The sequence below is a fragment of the Cyrtonyx montezumae genome, unplaced genomic scaffold (assembly GCF_038088225.1).
Source record: "Cyrtonyx montezumae isolate F1298 unplaced genomic scaffold, pur_monq_1.0 scaffold_4, whole genome shotgun sequence".
In the NCBI taxonomy this organism is placed as follows: Eukaryota; Metazoa; Chordata; class Aves; order Galliformes; family Odontophoridae; genus Cyrtonyx; species Cyrtonyx montezumae.
Window position 1 is genome coordinate 3,857,593 of NW_027072045.1, and position 26,111 is coordinate 3,883,703.

Sequence of the window (26,111 nt, forward strand, 5' to 3'; positions counted from 1 at the left end):
TGCCTGGAGCTGCAATGGCCTGCCCACATCCCAGCTGCCTGCACACAACCTGGGCACTGGCAAGGTCCCAGAAGTCATCACAGACTGTCCCCAGCTGGCCTTCATAATACAGCTCTACACGGCCCTCACATCTGTGCCTTCCATTGACCAGGTGGATGTTGGTTCCTTTGGGTGAGAGGGAATAGAGCACAAAGTTTGGATGAGTTGTTTGGGAATGACCTGTAGAAGTTGCTTATTCCATTCTCCTTGCTCAGTGTACCTCCATTCCCCGTGTGGGCCTGTCTGGCCCAGTCTTAACCATCTGTGTGGACAGACATGGTGGACAGAGACCACATTTTTTCTTCCCAGAGCTGGGAGGTATCCTCCAGAGCAATTGAGTGTACAAAGTTAGATCGAGGGCATTTAGGTTCTTGATGAGTGGCACTGGGCAGTGTTACCTGCTGTACTGTTTTCCACTGGTGAGTTTGTCCATGCCAACAATATTTCAGGTACTGAGGAACTCGTCTCCACTGTGGAAGTGATAGGTGTGGAGGCACTCAGTCCTGCAAATAGAGAAGATAATACCACTCACACCAGGATTGGTTGTGTAAAAGGTGTGTCTAATGCAGGCTACAGACTCCATTCCTCAGGAATGAAGTCAGGACAAATTAGTCTTCCATTATATTCCACATTGGCACAAGTTAACAGAGAGAATGGAGGTGGGTAACAGCCTATTTAAAATTATTATTAAATTGAAAGTGGTATTTACAGATGGCGATGGCGGAGAAGGGCACTACTGTGGCACCTGCCCTGAGGCATGGGACACCATGGACCAGGTGAGGCTGGAGCTCTCTCCTACAGTCTTTGGAAAAGTAAATTGTTCCAGTACCTGAACAGATAACACCAGCATCTTCATGGTGTCGGCAGTTGTGTCTCCCCCATCCATTGTGACCACAGTGCTGCAAGGCCAGCTCATTTCCTTGGCACTGCACATCGTCCAGCAGGATGGTGCCTGAGCCTTGACCAAAGTAGGCACTGCCTGGAGCTACCATGGCCTGCCCACATCCCAGCTGCCTGCACACAACCTGGGCGTCGGCAAGGTCCCAGAAGTCATCACAGACTGTCCCCAGCTGGCCTTCATAATACAGCTCTACACGGCCCTCACATCTGTGCCTTCCATTGACCAGGTGGACGTTGGTTCCTTTGGGAGAGAGGGAATAGAGCACAAAGTTTGGATGAGTTGTTTGGGAATGACCTGTAGAAGTTGCTTATTCCGTCTTCCTTGCTCAGTGTACCTCCATTCCCCTTGTGGGCCTGTCTGGCCCAGTCTTAATCATCTGTGTGAACACACATAGTGGACGGAGAAGAGACCACATTTTTACTTCCCAGAATTGGAAGGTACCCTCCAGTGCAGTCAGGTGTGGGAAGGAAGACTGGGGGAAGGAGGTGGCTTGGTGAGTGGCATTGGGCAGTGTTACCTGGTGTGCTGATCTCCATGGGCAAACTCATCCCCAACACTCCACTTGTCCTTGCGGTGCTTTGTGCTCTGGAGGTTGTTGGCACTTCAGTACTTGTTTCCGGAGCGGTGGTAGGCTGTGCAGTGGTCGTCTCTACTGTAGCACTCAACTGTGACATGCTGGTTGCTATCAGTCCTGTGCTGGTTGTTGATGCTGTGGACATCCATTCTGTTGATGCAGAGGTCATGGGCCCTGAAGTTGTCAAATCCAGAGTGGATGTCATGGCTGCTGTGGTGGTCTCTATAACAGGGGACAGTTCTGAGGTGGGGTTTGTTTCTGACAACCAGATTGCTGGCAGTGGGGTGGGTTCTGTGGTGTTCCATTCTGTGAATACAAATGAAAGACACTTCCCCCATAAAGGACTGTGTTGGATTAATGAGTATGTCTGTATGCAAGCTTGAAACCCAGTTCCTCGGGAATGAAAGCGGGACAAGTTACTCTAGCAGCACACTCCATCTTGATAGAAATCAACAGAGAGAATGGAGGCAGCTAAGTCACGTTTTATAAAATTAATATTAAATTGAAAGGGGTATTTACAGATAGTGATGTCAGGGAAGGGCACTGCTGTGGCTCGTGCCCTGAGCTGTGGGACACCATGGGCCAGATGAGGGGAGACTGCAGCTCTCTTCCAAATACTCCTGCCAGCAACAGATACCATCTATCTGTCTGATAGATACACCTATCTGTCACTTACATATGCACTGACCGCAAAATACACAGAGAAATAGAGATATCACAGTATGTTTTTTTTGATATCTCAGAAGCATGTCTGAGTAATCCTCCACCCAAATGCCCATGTTGGATGCAATTTATAGGAAAAGAATTTGAAAAGGTAAAAATGTTCCAGTACCTGAACAGACAACACCAGCATCTTCGTGGTGTTGGCAGTTGTGTCTCCCCCATCCATTGTGACCACAGTGCTGCAAGGCCAGCTCACTTCCTTGGCAATGCACATCGTCCAGCAGGATGGTGCCTGAGCCTTGACCAAAGTAGGCACTGCCTGGAGCTGCCATGGCCTGCCCACATCCCAGCTGCCTGCACACAACCTGGGCATCAGCAAGGTCCCAGAAGTCATCACAGACTGTCCCCAGCTGGCCTTCATAATACAGCTCTACACGGCCCTCACATCTGTGCCTTCCATTGACCAGGTGGACGTTGGTTCCTTTGGGAGAGAGGGAATAGAGCACAAAGTTTGGATGAGTTGTCTGGGAATGCCCTGTAGAAGTTGCTTATTCCATTCTTCCTTGCTCAGTGTACCTCCATTCCCCGTGTGGGCCTGTCAGGCCCAGTCTTAACCATCTGTGTGGACAGAGAAATGATGGAGGAAGAGGACGTTTTCTTTTTCCTCTGTCAGATCAGAAAGACAGCTGTATGTATTTCATGTAAGATCTGTAGAAGACTTAGCAGGTTAAGAACAAACTATTTTTGTAAGAAAGGAAATTCTTTGATGGTAGGAGACACACAATAAGTCAGGAAAGGAAAGAATTTGAATATCAGAATTAAATCCAAGGAAAACATCCAATAGGAAAAAATATGTAGTATATGAAATAACACTGATTTTTTTTCTCTTTGTTTACATAAAGCAAATGGCATATTTTAGGAACATATGTGTGTGGGAACTGCTGATTCAAAGACTGAGCCACTGACCGAGCACCTGGAGAAAAGATGCAGTCAGCCCTGGGAGCACAGGTGAAGGCATTTCACCTGTGTGACTGGAGGACTTCATTTAAGGGCTGACTGCTCCTGAGAAAGGATCTCTCATTGGAGATCCCTTCTTTGTGAAGTTTTTTCTGTGAGCCTTGATCCTTTGAGGCAGGTAAGCATTCTTTGTTTTTGTAGCCTCTTCTCACTGTGCTAGTTGGTCTGCTATCTTAATGTGTTTATGTTTTTCTTCATTGCCATCTTAACAATTTCTGGTGAAGGATGTGGTGATGGAGTGATTTGCATTCAGTTGTAGGTTAATTTAGGAGGTATGGCATGGCTTTTCTTCCCCCAACCTGTGTTTTACTGGAGGTGTGTATATGTAGCATTTCAATATGATCCAGAAAGAGTTGTGAGCTAGTAGCAGATGCAAAGCAGAGCTGTGGCTCAAGGAATTTGCTGAGGTTTCAGGGATATGGCAAAATGCTGCAAGGACATCCAAGACCACTTCTTCCTAACCCTGTGCTCATGGGGTAGGCACAGCGGTGCTATATAACAGTTACCAGGCAGATAATTTGGAATTCATAAGCCATTCCACACCCTAAGGACACTAACCTGTGTAACACTTTGCTACAAATGACATTAAATGAGACCAAATTATTCATTCTGAAAAAAGATAGGATTTTAGAGGAAGCAATAGATTTTCTTACCTCTTCTCCCTGGTTTATGGAATTTAGATGGAATATGTCTTCCTGTAAAATTGTAAGAGAATTTAAAGATCTAGAGTCCATATATCACAACAAAATCATGTAGTTTTTAGGAGTGATTTTACAGGATTTCCACTAAATGGTCAAAATCTGGACGATGAATGCAATTGGGTTACAAGAATATCAGTAGGAATCCACTGTATTTTACTTTCTTAATAAAAACATGTTGGTGTTAGGCATAAAGAAAAGCTCAGTAACTTATCACGAACACACCTGATAGCATGAAACCTATTAGCTTTTCAGTTTGATATAGCTTTTTCATAATTGAGCCATTCTGCATAAAAAGCCTTAAAATATTGCTTTCTAGATCTATTTTTGGTGAGTTTATTAAAGTGTAAGAAAGTCACCACATAAATGCTGTGGTATAAGATCTCCAGGATTTATACTTTAGAGATCAAACAAGCAAGCTGCATTTGTCATGCTTTGCCTGTCAGTCGAGTAGATATTTTGCTTGTTATTAAGCTCTTTGGCATCCAAAGCAAAAGGCTCTTGATGTTATCAGCTCCAGGATTTCTTCACTTTATCTAATTCTCTGTTGTTGGACTAGAGAACCTATCAAGACAGTGCCCAAAGTAAATATTTCCCTATTTGTGCACTGCTAACTGTCACTTCAGAGTGAAGAGCCTCAAATTTGCCCCCTGGTTTATACGTATCCGAATTGTTTCTCCAAGTATGTACTTGGAGATGCACGTTTATAAACTATACCCACAGGATTTCTTGGAACTGGAGAAGCAAACTTTGGGTTAGGAAACTAAAACTGTTCTAAAACAGTTTTACTTTCACTCAAGCAAAGTAATTAGCTGGGCATGTAATTAGATAAGCAGGATGCAGCCTTACACTTCAGAGGTGCAACAAATGGGAAAGTCTTCAGTGCTACGAAGACAGCACTTACTGTGACCCAGGAAGCAGAGGCAGGACTGGGGAATGAAGGCAAGGGCACAGAGTGTGGAAAGAAAGTGAAAGATAACAAGAAGAGGACAGATGAGGAAAATTGGACTCAGCAGATGAGGGCAATACAAATAGCTACAATGATGCTTAAATAACTAGTTAGAAAAATCACCTTGAATTATTGTAGGATATGCACCATACTGTTTAGCTTAAAGGCTCCTAAGTTGCTTAGGAGACAGCAACTACCATGCAAGGAAAAAAGACCAAAAAAAGTTGAATGAAAATCATTTCATGCCTTTCATTATTTTATCTGTCACACAGTGATAGTTGATGGAAACTAACCTCTTTTATATTTCATTTAACTGCAAAAGATGAAGACGTATAATTTGAACAATATTTTACATGTAGCACATGAATTCACATATGTTCTGCAATAAGTATTTTAGTAACAAATGAATAAATTATTTTGTAATTCCTAGGTCAAGTTTCTGTAACTGGAAGAATCATGCATACATAATGTACTCATAGACACAATTCTAGCAATGATTCAAGGCACTGAAATAAGGACTGTCCATGGCTACAGAATGTATTCTGCTAAAAGCTTTAAATATTTTGCCATTTACTACAATTAAGCACAGTTTTGTTCTACTAGAATTATTGATATCAAGTTGCATTCAATTTGAAGTTTAATCTTCTGCCCAAATCAATACCAGCATGACTGTCATTTCTAATGGAATCAACAGCCTTTGTATTTCATTTTCTATGTGTCCTGGAACAAATCTAAGTGGTTTACCTCGTCTGGCTTCCAGAACTGCTGGACCAAGCAAAAGCAGGCACATCAATATCATAGTGGTACCCATCTCATCAACAGCTGTTGGTAGAAAGAACCATCAGGATATATAATCTCTATTTCTGAAGGGGAGTGGCTTTATAAATCTCTTCCTCCCCAGAATGACAGTAAAATAAGCATGGCATAATAGTCAGAAACAAAAATATTTTTGATTTGTTATTCAATATTTTGTCACATCCTGGTTTTGCTTGAAGATAATATCTCAAGATTAACATTTTCCACTGTTTGGAAGAAAATATTTATGCTACTATGGGTTGTACAATCACCTCACTGTTCAAACAAAATGAGTTCTTACTCCAAGATACCTCTTGATTCTGGCTGATGAATCTTATGTTTTTCTTTCGTGGTGACAATCCTTGGCAAGTCTGAGGAAGGTAGTGGGATCTTGAAATTCAGATGGGCTTACTGCCAAGGAGATTGTTAGAGAGCTTCATACCTTGGTTCCAGGTAGTGAGGCAAGCTCCCTGGAGAGTCATTCATGGGTACGGATTTCACATACTTTAAATGTGACAAAATAGCATCATGTTCAAGAATGACAGGGAGACTCTGAACATAATCCACCAGAAATGTAGCTGTTGCTAAATGTAAAGTGAAGATGATCAGCAGTCACCTCAGCTAGACACTTGGGTCCTATCAGTGTTGCTAGCTCCACCTCAACTTCAGTGTTTCCACCTTCTGCAGCAGAACTAACAAGGAGTGTGCTACACAAGTGCCTGCAGACTCTTGCTGGTCATAGGAGCCACTACAGGGGCAACAAGGTGGAGATATGTGGAAAGGAGATGGGGCAATCAGTGGTCATGGGCTGAGCTACCAGTTGCTAGGTGTAGGGAAACAGAGCAGACCTCAGAGAGGCATCAAGACTTGCTTGTTGGTTTACTTTCTTGAGCACCTCAGCCATAGAGACGCTCTCACACCACTGTGTGAGACATAATTCGCCATGCTATGTGGGCAACCTGCTCCAGATAATAAGAGAGGCTGCTCCAAGTCTTTTCAAGTGAATCACTGTGAGTTATGTGAAGAACTTTGTGGCTCCAGTATGAACATAATTCCCTTTTGATGTTATAAGTTCATGTCAAAATTCATACACTGTGAAACTGTTAATGGCAAGAAAATGTCAAGAGAATCAGGGTCAGCTGATAACTTCTTGTGACAGCCAAACAGGAAAAAAATCAGTGGATTCTAAGCATATTTAAGTAAATTAGGTTTCAAATTTCAGATCAAATTTAAGTTGTAAAGTATATCCAAAGCTTTTCCACAGCATGAAGTGGTGTTTTATTCATTGTTCTCTTATAAGAGGGGCTAGTAGCCTCACAACTACCCTAAGACTGAGGTGCCAAAATATCATTCTGCATCTGATTCTTACCTTTACAGTCATCAAGGCTTGGATGGCGTTATCAAGTCAGAATCTGTGGCACAGTTACTGTGATGTACAAATCTATTGCAACTGGGACAGAGATGGACACTGAAGTCAGGAGCCTGAGGGGAGAAAGGATGACTTAAAAGGTCTTGCCACAAAGGCCAGTGTTATTGGGATGGAAAAAGGAAGTGCAGAACACAAGAGGCCAAAGATAAGGTTGGAACCCTTGAAAGTAAACATAAGCGAAGAGTAAATATATTTATTCTTTATCCAAACAACCACATTCACGTGTAAATGAGGAAATGTACTCATTACTTGGTATTGGCTGTTCATATTCTTCTGTTCTTGATGCTTTGGCAAGAAGCAGGAAAAAATACAGTACACTTGACTGACCAATCCAATGCTGCAGTCAGTGAAGCAAGAGTAATTGATGGACAGCAATTCCCCAAACTCTTGTGATAACTGAAAAGGCGTAGGAGGAAGGGGAACACAGAAGTGATTACTATATGGCTCAATGGAAAAAAATACCCACTAAGCTGTTCAGGTAAAAGAACAACACTGTTTATCTACTTCATCATTAATTCTTTATGAGAAATGTCAAAGTTCTACTTATTTCTAGAGCTCTTAATCATTAGACAATCTGCATGGTAGAAATGGATTACTATGTTCAGATTAAATTGAATTCATTCATTCAGATACCATACAGAGGATGCTTTCAAGCTTCCCATTGGGTAGAAGGTCTCTTGCAAGCATGTATTTTTGCTCTCTAGGACTTTTTCTGGCATCTTTAAGTGTTTCTCAGCATACTACTCTGGGAAAAGCACTTTGAAAACACTTTGTCCTGATGCCTATTAGGAGATTTCTGTAGATGTTTTGGCTTTTGTGATGTTTGATCCCGTGTCCTTTTAGTTTTCATCCAATCAGCTTTCTTCCATGACTACCCAAGTACCTACACTGGAATGAGGGTGTCCACAGACTTCTGCACAAGGGGACAATTGTCTGAATGCCTGCATTATAATTGGATGAGGCAGCTTAGTCTAATTTATCCGGTCCCTTGATGGCCTCTTGAGCTCTGTTGCCTGTGTGACATGAAGTATGTCGATACAAATCAATTTGTTTGTTTTATGGTGAGGAGACAAGTGGATCAGAAAAGCTGTGAGTCACATCCATTGGATTTATCACTAGAAGAGCTCCTGAATGTGGTGGGGTAGGAGGTGAGAGGGGAAAGTACCTAACAGAAGGGCCATTCGCTGAGTACGTTTACTTCAGAATGTGATTATTTTTTTCTTCCTTACTAAGTCTCTCTCTATATATATTTTTAACTCCACAACTCTACAATACTTGTGGATCAAGAAAACTGTGGGGACATAGGGACAGTGATTTTTGGGACATCAAACAGTTGAGCAGTTCACTAGTGTTTTTTTCCACAGCAACTTTAATATGGAAACCTTGGTACTTATACTCTGTATTCTGGTACAACCTTGGTTTATCTTCATCTAGAACCTTTGACACAGATGTAGCATGAGAAAGCAGTCTGAAAAGCACAAGCATGTTGCTGGTTGGAGGCATAAACATCCTGGGCCTAAGATATTTCTTCTAGTCTGATTACAAAGATGCTCTGAGAATGTGAGATGTGGAAAAAGTGCCATCAGGCTATGTTCTGCGAAGTTATGGGGTAGTACAACAGAAGGAGCTGGTGCAGGAGAGAAAACAGTAAATGTGGGAAGAGCAGAGGATGGTCCTTTTCCTTGAATGCTCTGCCCTTCACATGTGGTTGTAGGGTGGTAGGTTGAGAAGGGGAGGACCCTCATTAGTCCTTGCTCCTCATGTATGGGTAACAAAATTCATTTCCACTCTCTGTGGGCATTGCCAGCCCATCCTTTTAAGGTCCCTTCTCCACAGCATGGGGTGGTGAGAAGATCCCTGGGGTCACCTAGAAAAGGCGGGAAGAAATGCTACCAGCTGTAATGACTATTTCTATCTACCCTCATCCTCCTCACCAGAACAAGATATGGCGTGGGGTATAAGTCACTACTTTGTCTCTGGCTCACTTCACAGGTAGTACTTTATGCTGTTCCTAACAAGCTTTCCTCTGTCATTACTTGCTAGAAAACAAAGTCAAAGTCTAAAGAGAAGTATTTTTCAACTAAATAGCAATGATCTTTTCCCTGTAGTAAGTGGATTCTTCTCAGCAGGTTCTTTCTTTATTAGTACAATTATTGTTTTGTTTTCACATGGAGATAGGAGGCTGGTCACACTTCCTTATGGTAACTGACGTACATTTCCCCTTGCTTGGTTTAGAAATGTGTAACAGCTAGAGTACAGATCATTGCTTGGCAAAGTCACTTTCTCAGAAACCATGTCCTTCAATCTGGTAGTGCATTAGCAGTGAGCTCAGACACACAGGCAATGTATTTGCAAGTATGGAGAAAAAATATTTCTCTACAAATGCTTTCCCCCCTGTATTTTTTAATCACACACTTAAATATAGTCAAACCTGTTATGTATCCTCTACACAAAGACTTATAAATAGGTACATTTTTCTCAGAGAAACATCTAAATGTGAAGAACCATGTCCCCCCAAGTAAGTAACATTGTACATGTACAATTCCTTATGTGCAACATCTGTGTATTTTATTTTGACTTATTATTGAGATACTTTTCTCTAAAAGAAATATTTTCCTTGGACTACTCTCTGGAGTATCTAATAACAATAAAACTCCGCACAAGGGTTTTATCTGTACAAAAACAATGGCAAAATCAGTTCTTCTTTCTTAAGCCATCAAAATCAGTCTCCTGAGACAACATCAAAGGAGTTCAGTTGAAACGCTCTGAAATGTCCAAATTTTACCCTCCACCTGTAGGGTCTTGATCACCTCTCACATTATCTGGTAGGGAATGGGTTCTTGCAGTTTGCGCTTCAGAAGAAGTCCTCCCACAGTGAGGACAGCAGCTGCCAGCACTGCAGCAGTCACAGCCAGAGGAATGTGGGAGCTGGCAGCAGGTTTGGGGCTCTCCACCTCCCCTCTCACTTGGGTGTCGGAGGCCAGCTCTGTGAATGAGAGGGAAAGAGGGGCTTACATTTGTTTCCTGAGCTAATTGAGTTCAAAGGTTAAAAAAAATCGATATAAAATGGATCTGATCAGGTCTGCAATGCTGATCTGAACAGAAAACAAATTATCACATCTTGTTTATGAAATGATTCTGTGGTCATACCAAACAAAGACTATGGCAAGAACTTAAAAAGTAGCTAAGAATGACTGAGCTGTAGTTGTCCTTGTTCACTGCAGGGAGTTGGACCAAATGGCTTTAAGGGTCCCTTTCAACTCAAATGTTTTCATGAACTTATAAGAATTGTACTTTATGACCAAAAGATGTAACACCAGTTACAGGGCAATGACATTCTCAAGGGAACCTACAGAGTGGTTGCTAATAAGAGAGATGCTTATCAGGTGAAGACAGCATTGAAAATCTAATACAAATGCAGTAGGTAGATGGGCAAGTCTCATTTCTTTTCTAGCAGAACTAAATAAATTGCTATTTGACATGTGCAGAACAAATAGTTGGTCTAACTATGATAAAATGGGAATTGTTTGTAAATATTATAGAACAAATATGTATATAATCTTTAAGGTTATTTAAATATATATAGTAAGGATATGAATAAGCCAAAGAAATATTTCAGAACTAGGTTCTTGAACCGATATGCAAACATGCAGCAATACACAGAGCCCTACTTTAATTCAAAGTGCAAATAAGCACTCACCAGCATTCCTGTTCTCAGTGGGAGCCTCCTGAAGCTGAACAGGTCGAAGCTGAACAGGTCCAATGACGGCACTCACTTTTCCCTGGGAGGATCCTACACTCCTCCTGAACCTGCTCATGCAGCCTTGATAGCAGCGGGAAGAGTAGTCCCCATCCCTGCACACCACCAGCTCGCACTGCAGGTAGACTGATGGGTATCGGTTGACAAAGGAAAATGCATTAAATGCAAACCGAATGACACTTGGAGATGGTGAGTAGTAAGAAGAGTAGGTAGGATCTTTAATACACCTAGAGAGAGAGAAAATTAACAGATGAGCTTTCATTGGGCTCATTTTCCTAATAAAGATCCGAGAGTTCTCACAGCTTATTTTATACTGCAATGATATCCTAACACCTATGATATTTACATAAGGATTTTACTGATTTTTAGATTTAGTAAATACACTTTCTTTTGACACAGTCATGTGTCAGATGAATAAAAATTAACTGGAAAAAGGACCAGAACCTATCTGACCCATGGCCTGCGTGAGCATCCTTTCTGTTTCTGCTTAATGAATAGTGTTTTAACAGACAGAATTGAAAGAAATCTCAACAAGAGGAAAACCTTCCTCATATTCACTAAACATGTAAAAGGGAGGACACTCATCTCACATTCAGATTCTACACTGCCTCCCAGAGTGAAATTAGAGCCTGGCTGCTACTTTTCAATGGTATTTCAACTGTCATATCTAATTTTATTTAGGCTTCACCAGAAAGTTTTTCTTAAAAGTATATTTGTATTGAGAATAGCAACCAACGCACATTGGTCCTAAATGATATCTTTCATAAAGGACTTGCTTTAAAAATCTCTGTATCCATGTACATTTAAAATCATTTCTAAGGAAATTCTTACCCACTTCTGATCAATTCATAGTTCACTGTTGTAAAATCGTTAGGGTCAGGTGATGCCACACATGTATCCAAAAACAGCACCAGATTTGTGTCGTTGCTGTGAAGAGAAGCTTGAAGGAACAAATTCTGATTCAGGTCAACGTAGTAAGGAAAGTCATATACTGGCAGAAGGAAAGAGGAGGAATTGTAGAATGCAAAGTCCACTTCATATCTGCCATACTGGGTTTCATCAATGTTAGCAACACCATTGTCATCAGCAATGTACATTACTTGGACCCAGGTTTTCTGGAGCATTTTGCAGTTCACGTGCAAGTAAAGGTCCTTTTTCCTCTTGATGATAGAATCAGTAGCAAATATTCTTATCACATTGGAATAGGTGATAGTCTCATTGTTGATCTGTTTGACACATTAGTGCAAGATTATTGCATGCAGTTATGTTCCCACTATGAAGTACAAACTTCTGTATTAGCATTATTAGTATTCTGACTAGTATTATTCAGAAAGAACATCACACTCAAAAACACAAAATATTCTGTATGTGATTGTTCACTCGGCTCTATCCTACGCTTTCTTCTCTAAAGCATCACTCTGAAATAAATACAGATATCATTTAAAATCTAAGACAATTAGGAATGTTTAATTAACCTTAGCCTCCAGAAACACATGCTGCTTCTGTGTGTTTTGAATACAGCAGTGCCCCATGTGATTCTTGACATTTTTTCAATGACCTATTAAGTTTCTGTGCCCAGAAATGAAGATCTCTCCAAAATACATTGACACTCACCTGTCTAAATGTACCACAGCTGTTGTACAGAATATTGAATATAAGCTGGGTTGATGTAATTTCTGGTCTACAAGAAGAGTCAGACAAGCTAGCGTTCCACACAGAGTAACCCTGTGACTGAAGATAGCTTCTCTGTACAACGGCACGCATGTGGGTAGGGAAGCAAAAAAGGGCTAGGGAAGAAAATATGAATTATTAGTGAATTCATGTAATTAATAATGTTTGCATGATAAAATTTCCTCAAATGCAAAAGCTTCTGCAATTTAGGGAAGGTATTTCATTTTTACACCTTATACTTAGATATGGATAATCTCTGAAAATCTTCAGCTGACCTTCAGTTACTCTCCTAACAAAAACATGTAGTATACAATAGTATTCTGCTGACACCTTGATCCGTTACATCACTCATGCAAAAATGATACTGAATGAGTCTTTCCTAAATAGACATCCAAAGGATAATGTGTAAGTTGTAGAGATAAACTTACGTTGTTTGTAGATACACTACTTGTTTTAGGAGGAGACCTAGAAACCATCCTCATGACTGGGTCCATTACATGAAAAGGAATGTTCCCAGGGAGAGTTTGCCTTCTGGCAGAGAATAGTGTCTAAAGACAACAGGTGACTTTATGTGTATTGATGGCCACTATTTGTGCCTGAGGTGACTGTGAGAACACGTTAGAAAGATTCCCCTGCTGGACTGTGGGACAGCAATGGAAGAGGTCACTCAGAGAAGCTGTGGCTTTGAAAATTTCATCCTTAGCTGATTTAGAAGCATTGCAACTGATCATCAGGTCCAACATTTCATGGAGTAAGGAAGCACAGATGAGGTTACGTAGCAGCCTGTCCAATCTCATCGTGAGAAACTCCAGTGACAGGGATGCTAGTGAATGATTCCTCTCACTGAAAAAAATTCTTACTTCTACCATGACCTTTAACAGTGCAACTTGCTCCTGTTCCCTGCCATCTCCTCCATGTGGCCCTTGTGAAAAGAGCTTCCATCCTCTTTTTAGCCACTCTCTTAGTACAGCAATTCTGTGTGAGGTCCTCCTTCTAACTCTTTCTTTCAGTCTTTCCTCCTAAAGCAAGCTCTCCAGCCTTGATCATCTTTATGGACCTCTCCAGTCTGTCTGCATCACTTTAGAATTGGAAGGACAAGAACTGAACAAAGTTCTCAGGTTACTGCCTGGCAAGTGCTGAGTATGGGGAAATGATCACATCTGAGTCTCTGCTAGTAAGACCCCTGGAGATGCATCTCAGAGCCCAACTTTATCTTCACTGCTAGATAAATTCATAATGGACCTGATCTGATGTTGGCAATAGTCCTGTTAGGAAATAGTTGGAGTAGGAAAACTTCAAATATCCTTTCTAATTAATTTTTCTATGATTCTACAAAAAATAGTCAATGAGAATAGAAAAAAAAGTTAAAAAAATGAGGTGATAAGAATAAAGATGAGTTTAGATGGACATCATAAAAAAAAAAGTGTAAGAGGAATTAATTTGATACTTGTAGGTCTTTTTAAAATGAAAAAGTAATTACTGTCTGGAAGTGATCAGTTAATAACCACTTATGAAATTCAAGTGAGAAAGGGAGTGGTTCAACAACATTAGCAAATACTTTGGCAAATAAAATCAGGATACAAAAACCTTTTAGTCAAGAAAATACCATAGAGTGAATGGAAACTTACCAGTGTTCTGATCTGTTGGAAAGGACTGATAATCAGCAAAAAACCCTCTGTTTGAATATCTAGAGTCACTGTGAAATCTGATGGTCATCATATTTGAGGTGGATGTGTACATGATATTATAACCAGAGCAAATTCTTCCGAGCAGAGGAGAAGTATTTGGTGGACCATCATAGATATCAATGTAGTCATACTGGCATCCACCCTGCAACCTGAAGAAGGAACATGAATATAGGGTAAAATGCATTTGGTAAAGTTCAGTATTTTAAATGCTGAATAAACAACAAACAAAGATACTGTACTGACACAATTTCAAGGTAATATTTGTAATATATGCATAACTATTGGGAACAAGTTTGAGAAGTGTGTTTGAAGTTGAAATTTTGGTCCAATTTACTACCCAGAAAACAAGTAATATACTTACTGAATACTTCCAAATGTGATCGTGATGCGAAAATTGTTCCTTACTTGTATTTCCCACAGGCAATTTGCATTATCTGGATAATTTGAAGGATAAAAAGGACTCCGAATTGTTCCAGATGAATTTGAAAGAAAGCTACCACAAAAATAATTACTAACTAAAAAAAAAAAAAAAAGTAAATTAGATTCACGTACACTTCCTTATGAACAAATTCATAGACAGTAAATGGACACATATCATAGCAAACAAGGGCCAAGTTACCAGAAAAGGGGAACAGATGTATTCTTCCTACCCAGGCTATGGATGTAATCATTAAAGAACTATGAATCTTCACTGATACTCTGTATTTGATGGGCTTAAGGCATAAATGTGCATGAGAGAAAGGAGCAGAGACCAGCCAAAAAGACATAAAGCATAAAAATCATCAGAAAATCCACAGAGGATGAAAAACACTCACAGCAGAATCACAGTAATGGAAGACTAAATACTACAGTTTAAACAGATAGTAGACATCATGCAAATTTCTGAATTTATTGAAGAATGTAAAGGACAAAACTCTAGGCCATAAAATAAATAACAATTAGTAAAAAAAATAAGGAGGAAAAAAATAAAAATCACATACATACCAGGCGAGCTGGTTGGTGGAACAGGGGTTGAGGTATATGCACCTGTTGAGGGAGGAAGAGAAAGAAGCAAGTGAGGGACACTGGCATGGAGGAGAGCCAGCAGGTTTGCTCCCAGCACTTATGATGGCAGTGCTGCCCTGTCACGCTGCAATGCACAGCGTGCGGGTCTCAGCAGGGCCATCTCTGCAGGAGCACAGCAAAACACAGGCTGCAAACATGGCTCCACAACATCTCTGAGCCAGGCAACGTACAGCCAATTCATGAACCTGTACCAGGATTTGGGAAGGACAGTCAATGGTACCTGAGCAGATAACACTGGCATCCTCATAGTGGTTACAGTTGTGCACGCCCCAGCCAAGGCTCCTGCACTGAAAGAGGGACGACTCATTCCCCATGCACTGCACATCGTCCAGGTAAATGGTGCCGGAGCCTTGTCCAAAATAGGCACTTCCTGGTGCTGAAACTGCAAAGCCACATCCCAGCTGCCTGCACACAACATCGGCATCATTGAGGTCCCAGAGGTCATCGCAGACAGTGCCTCGGTTCCCGTTGTAGTAGATCTCTACGCGGCCCTCACACCGGTTCCTGCCGTTCACCAAGCTCAGAGAGGCATCTGGGGAAGGAAGGAACAAGTGGGAAAACTGTGCAGCACGCACATATCTAACCTTGAAATTGCACTTTCAACAACACATGTGGTTCAGGCCATCAGGACTGCCACCCTCAGCAGAATCAGGCTCCTCTTTTCCATGGCTCTCCTCTCCTGTTCTTCTCTGTTGTCCATGCTGCCTCATGAGAAGGATATGGGAATTTTGGTGGATAGAAAGCTCAGTATGATTGAGCAATGTGCCTTGTTCATCAGAGTGTCCAAGCCCGTTTCACGGTGCTTTGAGCATAGCTCAGCTAGCCAAGGAACACTATTTCCACTGCACTCAACAGATTTGCAATTGCACCCCAAGGACTGTCTGTGCTTTTCAGCTCCAAAGAATGAGAATATGAAACATTTAGAGTGTGTCCAAAGAAAGGCAAAGAAAAGATGGAAAATTGAATTAGGTGGCATGATTTATGAGGAGTGGCAGAGGTCACTTGTTCTGTTCAGGCAAGAGAGCAGGAGCCTGAGAAGGGATCTGGTTGCTCTCTGCACCTTCCTCATGAGTAAAGGAGATAGGTGTGTTCATGTCTTCCCTCTGGTGACCGGCAAGGGGACAAGAGGGAATGGCTTAAATCTGCATCAGATGGGGATCAGTTTGGGTATTAGGAACAGCTGTGTGCTGGCAGGCTGGCTGGGCACTGCAAGAGGCCCCCAGGAAAGTGGTCATGGCCCCAGGCCTATCAGTGCAGAAGAGGCAGTTGGACAACGCACTGGGACATGTGAGTTATCCCTTTGACCACCCCGTGCCGAGTCCAGAGTTGGCCTCTATCATCCCTGTGTGTCCCTGCCCGCTCTGCATGTTCGAGGACGCCCTGATTGCATGGATTCCTCATTCCATAACACAAACCTCACGCCATCGAACAGCAACAAACACAGCTCTAAAGTAGTGCAGAGAAAAACCAGGAGTAATGCAGACGTACTTGAAGGGATGGATGTATTGACGCCATCTGTGGTTGTGTATGGGGGACCTGTTGGGAGAGGGAGAGAAAGAATCTCCAGTGAGGGATGCGTGATTGAACCTAGACTAGGCAAAACGTATCCCAGAGCTCGAGCTCTCCCCAGAATTGCAGGCAAGGTGAAATACAGCCCCAGGGACATTTCTGGCAGCACCATGTCCTGCCCTCGTATGTGTGCTTCCAAACATCATCCACAGCCCAACAAAACATGTACGTGGTGGCCTTAGATTATATAGCTGGGCTGTTGAGTCATATTGCCCCAGAGTAATGCACAGGAAGGGAACACGGGATATTCTGACTCACGTGTAGTTCTCCATGGGTAGGCAGTTGTGTTTCCATGCGGTGCATCTGTTGAGGGAGGAAGAGAAAGAAGCAAGTGAGGGACACTTGCATGGAGGAGAGCCAGCAGGTTTGCTCCCAGCACTTATGATGGCAGTGCTGCCCTGTCACGCTGCAATGCACAGCGTGGGAGTCCCAGCAGGGCCATCTCTGCAGGAGCACAGCAAAACACAGGCTGCAAACATGGCTCCACAACATCTCTGAGCCAGGCAACGTACAGCCAATTCATGAACCTGTACCAGGATTTGGGAAGGACAGTCAATGGTACCTGAGCAGATAACACTGGCATCCTCATAGTGGTTACAGTTGTGCACGCCCCAGCCAAGGCTCCTGCACTGAAAGAGGGACGACTCATTCCCCATGCACTGCACATCGTCCAGGTAAATGGTGCCGGAGCCTTGTCCAAAATAGGCACTTCCTGGTGCTGAAACTGCAAAGCCACATTCCAGCTGCCTGCACACGACATTGGCATCATTGAGGTCCCAGAGGTCATCGCAGACAGTGCCCCGGTTCCCATTGTAGTAGATCTCTACACGGCCCTCACACCGGTTCCTGCCATTCACCAAGCTCAGAGAGGCATCTGGGGAAGGAAGGAACAAGAAACAGGTGGAAAACTCTGTGGTACACACACACACATTTGCTTGATACTGCACTTTCAACAGCACGTGAGGTTCACACCATCAGGACTGCCACCCTCAGCAGAATCAGGCTCCTCTTTTCCATGGCTCTGCTCTCCTGTCCTTCTCTTCTGTGTCCATGCTGCCTCATGAGAAGGATATGGGAATTTTGGTGGATAGAAAGCTCAGTATGATTAAGCAATTGGTCACCAGAGTGTCCAAGCCTGTTTTACGGTGCTTTGAGCACAGCTCAGCTAGCCAAGGAACGCTACTTAACCTGCACTCAACAGATTTGCAATTGCACCCCAAGGACTGTCTGTGCTTTTCAGCTCCAAAGAATAAGAATATTTAGAGAGTCTCCACAGAAGGGTTAAAACAAAGATGGAAAATTGAATTAGGTGGCATGATTCATGAGGAGTGGCAGAGGTCACTTGTTCTGTTCAGGCAAGAGAGCAGGAGCCTGAGAAGGGATCTGGTTGCTCTCTGCACCTTCCTCATGAGTAAAGGAGATGGATGTGTTCATGTCTTCCCTCTGGTGACCGGCAAGGGGACAAGAGGGAATGGCTTAAATCTGCATCAGATGGGGATCAGTTTGGGTATTAGGAACAGCTGTGTGCTGGCAGGCTGGCTGGGCACTGCAAGAGGCCCCCAGGAAAGTGGTCATGGCCCCAGGCCTATCAGTGCAGAAGAGGCAGTTGGACAACGCACTGGGACATGTGAGTTATCCCTTTGACCACCCCGTGCCGAGTCCAGAGTTGGCCTCTATCATCCCTGTGTGTCCCTGCCTGCTCTGCATGTTCGAGGACGCCCTGATTGCACGGATTCCTCATTCCATAACACAAAGCTCACGCCATCAAACAGCAACAAACACAGCTCTAAAGTAGTGCAGAGAAAAACCAGGAGTAATGCAGACGTACTTGAAGGGATGGATGTATTGACGCCATCTGTGGTTGTGTGTGGGGGACCTGTTGGGAGAGGGAGAGAAAGAATCTCCAGTGAGGGATGCGTGGTTGAACCCAGACTAGGCAAAACGTATCCCAGAGCTCGAGCTCTCCCCAGAATTGCAGGCAAGGTGAAATACAGCCCCAGGGACATTTCTGGCAGCACCATGTCCTGCCCTCGTATGTGTGCTTCCAAACATCATCCACAGCCCAACAAAACATGTACGTGGTGGCCTTAGATTATATAGCTGGGCTGTTGAGTCATATTGCCCCAGAGTAATGCACAGGAAGGGAACATGGGATATTCAGACTCACGTGTAGTTCTCCATGGGTAGGCAGTTGTGTTTCCATGCGGTGCATCTGTTGAGGGAGGAAGAGAAAGAAGCACGTGAGGGACACTGGCATGGAGGAGAGCCAGCAGGTTTGCTCCCAGCACTTATGATGGCAGTGCTGCCCTGTCACGCTGCAATGCACAGCGTGGGAGTCCCAGCAGGGCCATCTCTGCAGGAGCACAGCAAAACACAGGCTGCAAACATGGCTCCACAACATCTCTGAGCCAGGCAACGTACAGCCAATTCATGAACCTGTACCAGGATTTGGGAAGGACAGTCAATGGTACCTGAGCAGATAACACTGGCATCCTCATAGTGGTTACAGTTGTGCACGCCCCAGCCAAGGCTCCTGCACTGAAAGAGGGACGACTCATTGCCCATGCACTGCACGTTGTCCAGGTAAATGGTGCCGGAGCCTTGTCCAAAATAGGCACTTCCTGGTGCTGAAACTGCAAAGCCACATCCCAGCTGCCTGCACACAACATCGGCATCATTGAGGTCCCAGAGGTCATCGCAGACAGTGCCTTGGTTCCCGTTGTAGTAGATCTCTACGCGGCCCTCACACCGGTTCCTGCCGTTCACCAAGCTCAGAGAGGCATCTGGGGAAGGAAGGAACAAGTGGGAAAACTGTGCAGCACGCACATATCTAACCTTGAAATTGCACTTTCAACAACACATGTGGTTCAGGCCATCAGGACTGCCACCCTCAGCAGAATCAGGCTCCTCTTTTCCATGGCTCTCCTCTCCTGTTCTTCTCTGTTGTCCATGCTGCCTCATGAGAAGGATATGGGAATTTTGGTGGATAGAAAGCTCAGTATGATTGAGCAATGTGCCTTGTTCATCAGAGTGTCCAAGCCCGTTTCACGGTGCTTTGAGCATAGCTCAGCTAGCCAAGGAACACTACTTCCACTGCACTCAACAGATTTGCAATTGCACCCCAAGGACTGTCTGTGCTTTTCAGCTCCAAAGAATGAGAATATGAAACATTTAGAGTGTGTCCAAAGAAAGGCAAAGAAAAGATGGAAAATTGAATTAGGTGGCATGATTCATGAGGAGTGGCAGAGGTCACTTGTTCTGTTCAGGCAAGAGAGCAGGAGCCTGAGAAGGGATCTGGTTGCTCTCTGCACCTTCCTCATGAGTAAAGGAGATGGATGTGTTCATGTCTTCCCTCTGGTGACCGGCAAGGGGACAAGAGGGAATGGCTTAAATCTGCATCAGATGGGGATCAGTTTGGGTATTAGGAACAGCTGTGTGCTGGCAGGCTGGCTGGGCACTGCAAGAGGCCCCCAGGAAAGTGGTCATGGCCCCAGGCCTATCAGTGCAGAAGAGGCAGTTGGACAACGCACTGGGACATGTGAGTTATCCCTTTGACCACCCCGTGCCGAGTCCAGAGTTGGCCTCTATCATCCCTGTGTGTCCCTGCCCGCTCTGCATGTTCGAGGACGCCCTGATTGCATGGATTCCTCATTCCATAACACAAAGCTCACGCCCTCAAACAGCAACAAACACAGCTCTAATGTAGTGCAGAGAAAAACCAGGAGTAATGCAGACGTACTTGAAGGAATGGATGTATTGACGCCATCTGTGGTTGTGTATGGGGGACCTGTTGGGAGAGGGAGAGAAAGAATCTCCAGTGAGGGATGCGTGGTTGAACCTAGACTAGGCAAAACGTATCCCAGAGCTTGAGCTCTCCCCAGAATTGCAGGCAAGGTGAAATACAGCCCCAGGGACATTTCTGGCAGCACCATGTCCTGCCCTCGTATGTGTGCTTCCAAACATCATCCACAGCCCAACAAAACATGTACGTGGTGGCCTTAGATTATATAGCTGGGCTGTTGAGTCATATTGCCCCAGAGTAATGCACAGGAAGGGAACATGGGATATTCTGACTCACGTGTAGTTCTCCATGGGTAGGCAGTTGTGTTTCCATGCGGTGCATCTGTTGAGGGAGGAAGAGAAAGAAGCAAGTGAGGGACACTGGCATGGAGGAGAGCCAGCAGGTTTGCTCCCAGCACTTATGATGGCAGTGCTGCCCTGTCACGCTGCAATGCACAGCGTGGGAGTCCCAGCAGGGCCATCTCTGCAGGAGCACAGCAAAACACAGGCTGCAAACATGACTCCACAATATCTCTGAGCCAGGCAACGTACAGCCAATTCATGAACCTGTACCAGGATTTGGGAAGGACAGTCAATGGTACCTGAGCAGATAACACTGGCATCCTCATAGTGGTTACAGTTGTGCACGCCCCAGCCAAGGCTCCTGCACTGAAAGAGGGACGACTCATTGCCCATGCACTGCACGTTGTCCAGGTAAATGGTGCCGGAGCCTTGTCCAAAATAGGCACTTCCTGGTGCTGAAACTGCAAAGCCACATTCCAGCTGCCTGCACACAACATCGGCATCATTGAGGTCCCAGAGGTCATCGCAGACGGTGCCCCAACTCCCATTGTAGTAGATCTCTACACGGCCCTCACACCGGTTCCTGCCGTTCACCAAGATCAGAGAGGCATCTTGGGAAGGAAGGAACAAGGAACAGGTGGAAAACTCTGTGGTACACACACACACATTTGCTTGATATTGCACTTTCAACAGCACGTGAGGTTCAGGCCATCAGGACTGCCACCCTCAGCAGAATCAGGCTCCTCTTTTCCATGGCCCTCCTCTCCTGTCTTTCACTTCTGTGTCCCTGCTGCTTCATGAGTAGGATATGGGAATTTTTATGGGATGTAAAGCTCTGCGTAATTCATCAATACTCTGGCTTCCAAAATGGCCAAGCCTGATTTCTTCTACATTAATCATGGTGCAGTTAAAACACATGCTTGTCTTTCTTACTCAGCAGAGTTGCAGATGCACCTCAAGTGCTATGTGAAGTTTTCGGTTCCAAAGTTTAAGGAGCATATAAAAATATGACAATAATTTAGAGGCTTTAATTGAAGCAGAGAAGTTTTTTGGTAATGTAAACTGAGAGGATGTCAGGCATGATGCATCTCCAAAAGTGTTTTCTGGATATAGTGCATATTCAATAATTCACTCCTGTGAAATAACAGCGGTATTCAGGATGTCCTCAGTGGAGGAAATGATATGTCCCTGTGACTTTGTGATACCATATATGACAGCGGCTTTGTCTTACTACTGTGCTTCCATTACATAATACAAAGCAAACATAGTCTTGCTCCATGTGCATTCTGCAAGATGAACTTTTTTGATGTCTTTTAAAGCAAGCACGTATTACAGTCAAGAAACTACATTCCTCCTTAATTTCATACTAACAAACGTGGATTTATACAAACAAAGCCTCTCATTAATATTTTCATGGTAGTATTTTTTGTTTTTTTGTTTTAATCTATTCTACAGGACACTACCGTAAAAGCTGGAACGACATTGGTTCCACTGCAGTAGATTTAGTTCAGTGTAAATAATATCTAATCACAAAGCTGATTGGTTCATACTTTTAATAAGACAACATAATGCTATCTGTAGTCTGTTTTGTGTATAATCTTTGAACAAAGTTGGTTATATTAGCACACAAGTTATGTGTATGGAATTGATGGAAGAGTAAGCCTTCCCCTCTTCTCTACCTTCCTGTAAGGACGTTTGAAAAGAGTTTTAAAAGACGTTAAGTAGTTTACCTGAGGTTGCATCCAGAAGTGCTGTGCTTAAGAGGAAAAGCAAGATCTTGTTTGTACCCATGTTGCACAAGAGGTGCCAATAAAGCAGAGCATTTGAATTTATACTCTACACCTGTGAAAGGGCGCGGCTCCCAAGTCCAGTCTGTCCAAACAATGTATGATTACGAAATGTAATTTAACAGTCCTTATCCACTTTGTGCCTAGCTTCTTATCTAAAGTTTTATGACTACCAAATCTTTACAGAAAGATAACCTATTAAGAGCAAAGTTTCAATTTCCTTGAAAATTTGTTCTATCATCATTATTAGTAATTATCTCAACTGTATCTTTGACTTGTGAGCAGGTCCAGTATTACCTTTGGAACCAGACTGGTGATCCTAAGTATTTCTTTGCTCCTATTGCCCCAGTTCTATTTATTTGCTGCTTGTAGCTAAAGATTTAATAAAGCAGATTGTAGCACATATTGCAAGACAAGGTAACAAATACATAGCGCAGAATCCGGGTCTCATAGTTGTTTATGTTTCTGATGGCTTCCTCTTGAAATTAGAGGCTTAGATTCTCTGTTGCTTGTTAACAAGCAGCACATAATACATGGGATCAAGCCACGTATCAAAAATAAGTTATTGCAAGTTATTTGTTAAATACCCTAACTGGAATTCACTGTGACTCTAAGCTGAGCTTGCTCTGATTTTAGCAATATCTTTCCAGAATCTACCACTATGCTCTTCAGCTGAATTTGTCAGCAAAACTTCCTTCAATTCTCTGAATCACAAAGTATATCAGAAGAGGAAGAAATGTGGCCTGAAGAAAAATCAGACATTTCTTTGAAATGGTTTCATCAGTTGGTCAGTGTGAAGTCTTAATGCAATTTTAGATCGCTTCAGGAACAACATCCCATAATCCTGTCCTGCTCATTTCTTAGCTAGAGGTTAGCAAAGGTTTACAGTGCTAGAAGAGAGGATGAAAAGACAAAAGGGCAAGGCCCAGAAATAGAATCAGAAATTATCAAAGCAGTCACTGAGAAGAGCAAACAATCAGAGCACAATGGTAAATGCAACTGATTGTATTCATGTACTGATAAAGAAATGTGAGTATGAACATTGCTATTCACAGCTCTGCTGCTTCTGACAAAAGCAAAAACACCACCATGTGCTCAGTGGAGTGATCACACACTGATTGGGAAGGGGCTATGGGTCGTATTCCTTCCTCTAAATTCCTGAGAAACTACCATGAGATGGGACAGCTTCTCACTCTCTAATGGAGAGTGCCTGTATGCCCCCTACTGCCAAAACCCATGTAAACCCAATGCAGTGAAACCCGCCTGAGGTGCTGATTCCAGTCCTGGGTTACTCAGCTTCTAAGAGTTATGGACATAGCGGAGTAAGTCTAATGAAGATACTAAAACGATTACATAGCATCTGGAGGATGGAGCACCTCTCTTAAATGGAGAGGGTGAGATAATTGAGATTGTACAGCCTGGAAAAGCTCGGAGGGATCTCATTAGTTTGAATAAAGACCTGGTGGGGTGGAGTAAAGACAGATCTGGACTCTTCTCAGTGGTACCTGGTAGCAGGACAAGAAGCAATGAGCATGAGGTACAGTAAATTCTCTTTCAACATAAAACATTCAGGTTTGATAACAAGCACATTTGACTTACATCTGCTAAAACGTCAGCATCCTCTGTTCAAAAAACTGTACAAATTGCTGTACAAACTGAAATCACAGCAGCAGGAAGTTTGATATAAAATAAAATACCATAAAAATTATAAAACACCCAATGTATTGCGTTGCAGTATCGATAACTTATCAGCAATTAGCTGCTGTTCTGAAAGCAGAGCTCAGCTCTTGGCCATGTAACATTGAGACAAAATACGTGAGATCGAGCGTATGTTACGACAAAGCAAAAATGCCAGACGTGAAAACTAAGAGTTTGTGCATGAAAACCTAGCTGTTGACTCAGGACATCTCATATCAGAGTTAAGCTGCTTACTAAAGCAAGTGTTCCTAGAGTACTTCCACTTGGGATAAAGACAAAATACTGCATTTCTTATGCAGTTTTAATAAAATCTATGTCACCCTGTAAAAATGCAGGTCCAAGCTACCAAAGACAGAGTTTTCTAACCCAGCTGGCATTTTTAGTGGCACTAAGAGCTGATAAGATTACAGAAATTTTTGCCACCTCGTGTGATTTTTTTATTTATTTACCTTTTTTAATCAGTTTGGGAAAGACAAACATTGAACGGTTTTACTTGCTCTGACATTTTGAGTTCTGGATCCATGAGGTGATTTTCTGCAGTGTACTTCCTTGTAGGAGGGAGTCTGAAGCCATTGGTCTTTACATCAGTCCTTTGTGCTTAGAAGTGCTCTGCAGGAATTCAACTCTTAAACATGCTCCCATTAATCACATGTTGCACGCAGGTGGGTACTCCATCAGAAGAGTAATCAATATTTCTCAGGTTTTTGTTCTTAGCCTGCTTTGCTTTGAAAAAATAACATGAGAAAAAAAAATATTAGCTGTTATAGTCTAAGAAAGCAACAAAATATAATATCAGAATTCTTATGAAGAGCTATATATGGATGAAAGAAATCTATCTGCCATCTGGGCTCCAAGTAAGTCTAACATTTGGATAGTGCCTGGCTGGGTAGGCTCTGACATCCAGCAAACCATCTGGGAGAGCTTCAAATTGAGAGTTTGCAGCAATGTCCCTTTTCTCAAATGCTGCTTTCCATTTTGAACCTGCTCTTCCAGACTGTATCAGAAAAGTATATAGGGAACTATCACACATTCATTGCTTCCTTTTTCGTATGTAGTGATCTTTCAGTATTCAGAAGAAAGAAATCAGCCATTTAGCTGCGTCACAGTAATTCCCAGAATCGGTTCACTTAGAACGTGTTGCTCAACAGCTTTCTATTGCTTATAGAAACTGTTCAACATCAAAGTCCTTCTAGAGAAAGCTAAAATTAGCCTACTTACATCATTTTGTGTAAATGACAGTAGCCATTCCAGCTCCTTTGAGGAGCACATTTCTGTGCATTTTTAACTACCTGGGTGTTCCTGACCCACCTGGACACCGAGCTGTGCAACCTGGGCTGGGAGCTGCTTTGGCAGGGGCTTGGACTCCATGATCTCTGGAGGTCCCTTCCAACCCCTACAGTTCTGTGAGTCTGTGTTCTCACAGCGTAACAGCAATAATGAAATTCCAAAGGCCTTCAATGCCTCGTGAACCCCACAAAAGCCTTTAAATCAGATTATCTCACTGCAGTACGACATCTTTATCAGAGACTTCCTCTTCATCCTATATACCTGCCAGAATTTGTCACCATCTAAAAAAATATCATGTGATTAAACATAAAAATGTAAGGAGAAATATGAATTGTGTTCCTTTAAAAAAATGTATTTACACTGAATTAAAAAAAAAAGTGACTTTTTTTTTTTGAGGAAATTCAAACATAAATAGAATAATAATTCCTTTTTGTTGAC

General features: G+C 42.9%; 2 protein-coding genes across 3 annotated transcripts; both read right to left on the reverse strand.

Moving 5' to 3' along the window:
* Positions 1 to 710: 710 nt before the first annotated feature.
* LOC136055030 (deleted in malignant brain tumors 1 protein-like) lies at positions 711 to 5,649 on the reverse strand. The gene is made up of 5 exons (XM_065746616.1): positions 5,586 to 5,649; positions 3,848 to 3,889; positions 2,347 to 2,658; positions 1,458 to 1,820; positions 711 to 1,180 (listed from the first exon to the last, which is right to left on the reverse strand). Exons 1-5 carry the CDS (start codon positions 5,638 to 5,640, stop codon positions 711 to 713), a joined length of 1,242 nt encoding a protein of 413 aa, XP_065602688.1. The 5' UTR covers positions 5,641 to 5,649.
* A 4,166-nt stretch (positions 5,650 to 9,815) lies between these two features.
* On the reverse strand, positions 9,816 to 22,692 carry LOC136054887 (deleted in malignant brain tumors 1 protein-like). Of its 2 annotated transcripts, XM_065746381.1 has the most exons (15): positions 22,632 to 22,692; positions 19,290 to 19,601; positions 18,986 to 19,030; positions 18,647 to 18,694; positions 17,381 to 17,692; positions 17,077 to 17,121; positions 16,738 to 16,785; positions 15,470 to 15,781; positions 15,169 to 15,210; positions 14,546 to 14,699; positions 14,125 to 14,333; positions 12,440 to 12,612; positions 11,657 to 12,051; positions 10,766 to 11,052; positions 9,816 to 10,051 (listed from the first exon to the last, which is right to left on the reverse strand). In XM_065746381.1, exons 1-15 carry the CDS (start codon positions 22,690 to 22,692, stop codon positions 9,879 to 9,881), a joined length of 2,616 nt encoding a protein of 871 aa, XP_065602453.1. In that variant the 3' UTR covers positions 9,816 to 9,878. The 2 variants fall into 2 exon arrangements, with proteins under 2 accessions (XP_065602453.1, XP_065602454.1); XM_065746382.1 differs by lacking the exons at positions 18,647 to 18,694; positions 18,986 to 19,030; positions 19,290 to 19,601.
* Between the last annotated feature and the right edge of the window lie 3,419 nt (positions 22,693 to 26,111).